General features: G+C 48.9%; 1 protein-coding gene across 2 annotated transcripts; it reads right to left on the bottom strand.

Moving 5' to 3' along the window:
* Positions 1-2,210: 2,210 nt before the first annotated feature.
* Positions 2,211-5,708, bottom strand: LOC123073691 (beta-1,2-xylosyltransferease XAX1-like). Of its 2 annotated transcripts, XM_044496747.1 has the most exons (3): positions 5,425-5,708; positions 5,086-5,223; positions 2,211-3,556 (listed from the first exon to the last, which is right to left on the bottom strand). In XM_044496747.1, exons 1-3 carry the CDS (start codon positions 5,660-5,662, stop codon positions 2,352-2,354), a joined length of 1,581 nt encoding a protein of 526 aa, XP_044352682.1. In that variant the 5' UTR covers positions 5,663-5,708; the 3' UTR covers positions 2,211-2,351. The 2 variants fall into 2 exon arrangements, 1 of the variants encoding a protein (XP_044352682.1); XR_006435724.1 differs by lacking the exon at positions 2,211-3,556 and having other exon boundaries at positions 5,045-5,223; positions 5,324-5,708.
* Positions 5,709-6,168: the final 460 nt, after the last annotated feature.

Here is a 6,168-nt window from a genome sequence, read left to right as displayed (position 1 = left end):
AATGAATTCAAGAACAATCTTAACCTTGGTAAAGATCACTCGGTTCAGAATGAGGGGGAATGTTAGAATACATTGTATAGAGATAGGAGAGTAGTTTACACTTTGTAATCTTATCTCTTCTTCTGTTAAACCTCCCGTAACCGAACCAGGATCGATCTCCTCTTTCTCTCGATCGATCTCTTCCTTGTAAGCCACGGCATGCTCTCCATATAATACAATGCGGCCCAGACGAAGGGTTCTACGCTTCCCAATTCTTCTCACATTCATCATTTGAAAGGTTCTACTCAATCTCTTGGTTTTTTTTGAACATCAGTACAGACGCAAGCGCTCATACATACGCGCATACACTCACCCCTATGAACGCACACACGCACACACGCACACCCTACCCCTATGAGCACCTCCGAGAGACTGAACCGGCATGTCATCTTGAAATTTATGAAGTCACCGTAGGCACCTCGTCGTCGACGGGAACGTCTCCTCCCACTGAAAGCGCATCGCCGGAAATCCTGAAATTAATCCAGGAATAATGCGAGCACCAGGACTTGAACCCTGGTGGGCTAGGGATACCACAGTCCCTCTAACCATCCAACCACAGGTTGGTTCGCACTCAATCTCTTGGTCTGCGTGGCGTTTCTTTGAACACAATGCATACGTGGACCTTTATACATACATACATATACTCACCTCTATGAACGCACGCGTACACACTCTTTCTCTATAAGCACCTTCGAGAGACTGAACCGGCATATCATTTTGAGGTTGACAAATTCGTCACAGATGCCTTCATAGTCGCAGGAACGTCTCCTCCCACTGTGATGAGTGGTGATCTATCTCTATGTATTGGTGTGATATTTGACCTGATCTATTGTTGACCTCACCTTCCGTATATATATGCTAGTACCAACATTTTCTCCGGCAAAAAGAACATTTCTTTTAGAAAACCTAATAACCTTTACTAAACCATAGTGATGCTTACACGAAAAAAAAACGAGAAGATGAGTCTACGTTTTTTTAGCAAAAGAAGATGATTCTACTGGGAAAAAAAAGATGAGTCTACTGAAAAAACAAAACAAATCCCAAGGCATGGCAATATGCACCGCTCCTACGCCTTGCTTCGGAAGCGGAGGTAGGCCACAGCCCACATGCCCAGTCCATTTAGCCTTGGGCCGTACGTGAAATTCGATGGCCCGGCGCGGATTGCGCGCGCGGATTCAAACTCTGCTGCATCCACGGAACGCACGTATGGAGTGTTGTAATTCCTTGCGCATTCAAACGCTGCTGCATCCACGGATCGCAAGTATGGACTGCTGTAATTCCGCGACACCCGAATCAATTACTCTGCATATACGCACGCTCCATCGTCACTATAAATCAAGACCTGCTGCACAGTAGCTGAGTCAATCCAGCAGAGAGGTGAACAACCTTCCAAGATGAAGACGCCGGCGCACGCGATGATGGCCGCCGTCGTGCTCGTCGGACTCCTGGTGGCGACCGGGCAATGTAAGCGAGCCTGCATCTTCTCTTCTTCGTTCTTATTGCATCACCATCAAACTGAATACCACCACCATCGATCATCGTGACGAACTGACGACGTGGTGTTGTCGTTTGTGTCAGGTCGTCCAGAGGCAGCTGGGAGGACGAGGGCGCCGGCGCCGGTGGTGTCCGGGAACAAGACGGTGGCGATGGAGGAGGGGAAGCTGTACATAAAATTCTGCATACACCGCGAGTGCAAGCTGGACGACAAGCTCTACGAGGAGTGCGGCTGCTGCGCGTTCCTGTTCCCCTACCCCAAGTGCTTCAAGACGCAGCAAGAGTGCCAGGCCAATTGCCCCGCCTGCCACCCCCACTGCCCCCCCGAGAGCCCAGCCCCATCCCCACCGCCACCGCCATCGCCATCCCTACCGCCGCCACTCCCACCCCTCCCGCCACTCCCATCCCTCCCACCGCCACCGCCACCGACCATGGCATGAACACACATAGCTTTTGCAATTTGCAAATACGTACTACATTACATAAGAGGTCATAAGAGAGATGAATAGATCAGTGCTGCGTCTGAGAGTTGAGGGCCATCATCTAGTACTGATGATGATCTCACGAGATATGTTTGGGAACTAGAGTAATAAAATTCTCTGGCTTTCTAGTGATTCGTTGGAGGAATTGAGACAGATGGCATGCAGTGAGAGAATCATTACTGCATGATGGCCTAACAAAGGTTTATTCAATTCCATTTCGTGTAACATTTCCATTACTATGAACACAGTAATCCAGTCTATACAAAACTGTCCAATACATGCATGCATGCGCTCTATTTACCTCGGAAGAAAAAGAATCAAGAAGGATACATGAACTTAATCTTGAAGAAGGTCCAGGGCACGTAGGAGTGTAGGCCTGAATCTGTCAAGATCGAGGCTCACGTCCTGCGTCATCACCACCTCCGCCAGCGCCTTCCACCCCTGTGCATGGATGGCCATGGGGTCCCTGAACACGGCATGGTCCCTCGGGTATCGCCCGGCTAGGCTGTTCTCCTCTCCGGTGATGCGGTACTCGAGGTACCGCAGGCCCATGCCTCGCGCCGGCTCACCGTAGAAGTTGGTGGCCATCCACTCCATTCCGCCCCACGGCACGATCTGAACCACCACCGCCCGCGCCGGGAGGAACACCTGGTTGGTCAGGCCAGCACCGTGCACCGCCACCAGCACGTCGCAAGAGTTCACCGTCTCTGCGAACCTCTTGATGCCGTTGTCCCTGGCCTCGGAGACCGTTACGTCGAATCCTACCAATGTCGCCATAGCCTCCACCTGGTGCAGGTTCAGGAGCCTCCGTGTCCCTCGGCGAGATATGATCAGCATCCTCGGCTTTTTGCCGGGGTTTTCGCCGAGGGCCAGAGGCCTGTCCCTTCGGAGACCGTAGGCGCGGCGCAGGAGTCTTTTGAATCCCACCATGGAGTGTCCCTTCGGGTTTCTTGTACGATGCCGGCGTATGATCAGGTCCCTATCCCTCACCAGTCCAAGGATCACATGGTGGAAGCAGTGAACATCATCGTTCGAGTCGAAATCGACAATGTCGTAGCGCGACAGTCTCTGTAGAATCGGTTTATACTTCTTGACCCACCACTGCTTGTAGTCGGTGACGAAGAACTGCACCCTCCCTTTGAACTGGAATGAAGTCAGGTACAGTGGGATCAGCACGTCTGACATGTCGTGGAAGAAGTTTCCGGTGTAGCCGCCGACCGAGAAGACCACTGCCGGTATGTCGCCGTGTCTGACGCTGCATTCAGGAGCGTCACTTCCATTTGCAACTGTTTTAATGGCCACTTCTCTCACAAGAGGCGGCAATGAATCATCATGGCGAGCATATGGCCTAACGCGTCGCCCTTCCGCGCTTTGATACAGCGGCATAGTTAGAATGACTGATGAGCTTCCTGGAGCAATCCGAACGTCGCCGGACATCTTGCAGACAATTGGCCTTGCATAGGGGAAGCCTTCATCTTTTGTCTTATCATCACAACTGATACTACCCTTAGGCTTTGGAACTTCAATCTCTGCAACTGTTGCTGGAAAAGAAAATCAGTACCATCTCCATGTTAGCATAAGGAAAATTTGTTGCCAAATCTTTAATATTTTGTATATGGCTGTTATCTGACCTGACTGTGGAGATTTGCTGTAAGAGCCATCCATTTCAAGATGGGGAATGGACTCTGGGGAGGATGCATATTGTCCCTCTTTCCCTAATTTATTTTCTGATATGTCTTAATCTTGACACTGTCACTTCTAAGTTCAGGATCCACGACGGGCAACACTGAACAGTAAACAACAGTCAACATTAGCAAAGATAACCAGTGAACAAAAATACATATCGTGTAGTAAAAATGAGCATGTCCTGGGAGATATCATAGTCTGCATGAAAAGTTAGCTGCGTATCACCTACAGCGCTAGCATACGGCATTTCCTAGTTATCATTCAGAATACATACATTGCGTTTTTCACGAAATTCGACACTGTAAAGTCCAATAAATTGTCGATTTCCATGGTCACCATTTCTAAGTGTTCTAGCACTTACCCATATTCTAATCCCAATACCAATCCCTTATGTTAGAACTACGAAGAGCCAACTATATTAATTTACCACTAGCCAATGATTATGAATACCATTTTACCTAGAACACTTGGAACCAGACCCTTGATCTAGATCCTCGCAAAAAAAAAAGATTCATGACCTAGAATGAGAAGGGGAACAGAAAATTATTTTGTTTCAATCAAATTTGAACCTATGTTTGAGAGGAAATAAGCACTAGAAAAGGAAACTACTTCTTCAAGCTGGGGCCCGGATCAAAAAATCCCAATACAGCCTTAGACATGCACAACACAGTACTTCCCTTGTACTCCCACTGAATGCTAGCAAGCGGTGTAGCGGAGTATGTTGTGGTCCCAAGACACTTCGCTAATGCCACTCTGAATTTTGAAACATTCAAGTCTGGATGAAGAGGGGAAAGGATAACTTAGAGTATGTGCAGACGGGGTACAGAAAATTATTGTATTGTACTACTCCCTCCGTCCCATAATATAAGAACGTTTTTAACACTAGCGTTTTTGACACTGCTCTAGTGTCAAAAACGTTCTTATATTATGGGACAGAGGGAGTATTACTTTGCAAATTAGTGCCTTGAATTTCAGTTTCTGTTGAGAGAAAGATAAGAATTAGGATAGGCAGCTGCTTCCAATGACTGAATCCAATATCCTTACAGATCTCAGCCACAATCTGAAAACAGTACAAGTACTATAGAAGCACCAAACTCAGAGCAATGACTCCAGCATACTCCACTACATCATCATATATACCAGCCAATGCATGTATAATTGAGGGACATGTCAATTATGGGACTGAATGTGGGGCCTCAGATCAGAAAAACCCAAACCCAAAAATGCACAACACAGTAGTACTTGCCTTGCACTGCCACTGGATGCTAACAGTGTCCTGGGCGTAGTCCAGGACACTTGCTGGTGCCACTCTCTGGATTTCGAAACATGCAACTGTAGCTGAACATGGGAAATGATAAATGGAATGCATGCCTCTTTTCCTCACCTAACTCTGGTGAACTTTCTGATGGATCACTGCCGGATTTTGCAAGAACCGGAGAGGTACTATGCCCTTGTGGTACATCTGCATCCACATTAGCACGGCGGTCCCAAGAACTCGCCGCCCTGGACCCTGGCTCGATCCCTGAAGATACAAACAGTGACACTATCCAGATCAGATGGATGGGAAATCAAGAAAACTCGGAACCTCAAAGGATGGACGATTCTTGGTCGATCCGCCCCACCTTCGGCCTCGTCGCCGGCGCGATTATTCCCCTTCCCCAGCACCGAGGAAACCCAACTAAGATGCCTCGATCTGTAGGGGGTCTGATGATCGATTACTTACAGGGGACCCGTGGCGAGAGCAGCGTGGAGAGGAGCTTGGCCGCGCCTGCGCAAGCGACGAGGACGAGGAGGCACGCCGCGAGCTGTCGGAGTCGGAGGGCGAGCTGCCTGGGCTCCAGCTTGCCCAGGTTCTTGGCCGCGACAGTGTAGTTCAGCCTGGACTTCCTTTCTCTCACAGCAGCGAAAGGCTTCGTCGTGATAGCTCTGCTGCCCCTGCTGTGCTGCGGTGGGATGGCCATGGCTTGCCGAGCTCTGGCTCAGGGGGCAGTGGAGCGAGAAGTATGTGTGTGTGACGCCGCGACATGTGTGGAGGTGGCACATGGTGGAAAGTGGCAATTATTATGCTTGCTCTGTTTTTTTTAAATGACTCGGATCTATTATAAAGATTCACCATGAGTACAAAATATCCCGAACATAACAAAAATTATATCGACATTTTTGAACAACCGACCACGACTATAACGCCAAACCACCAGAACATGTTGCTGGCGCCACTTCCATATCAAAGCTAGCCAGCCCTTGCCGATGACAATCGAGAAGTTTTCGTGCATGTGACTCTAAGGACCAACGCCACAAAGCCGTAGCCGTTGCCGTTAGACCCTTTAATCAGTCTGAAGAACCTTACACCAAATCTAGACACCGTGCATGCACGGCGTGAAACCCTAACCTCGCCACTGCGAGGAGCTAGCAGAATTCTACATCGGAGCTCCATCTAATCCATCCTGTCGAACAAACTCAAAGAGGA

Source organism: Triticum aestivum, chromosome 3D (assembly GCF_018294505.1).
Source record: "Triticum aestivum cultivar Chinese Spring chromosome 3D, IWGSC CS RefSeq v2.1, whole genome shotgun sequence".
Classification (NCBI taxonomy): domain Eukaryota; kingdom Viridiplantae; phylum Streptophyta; class Magnoliopsida; order Poales; family Poaceae; genus Triticum; species Triticum aestivum.
This window is presented reverse-complemented; position numbering and strand designations above follow the sequence as displayed.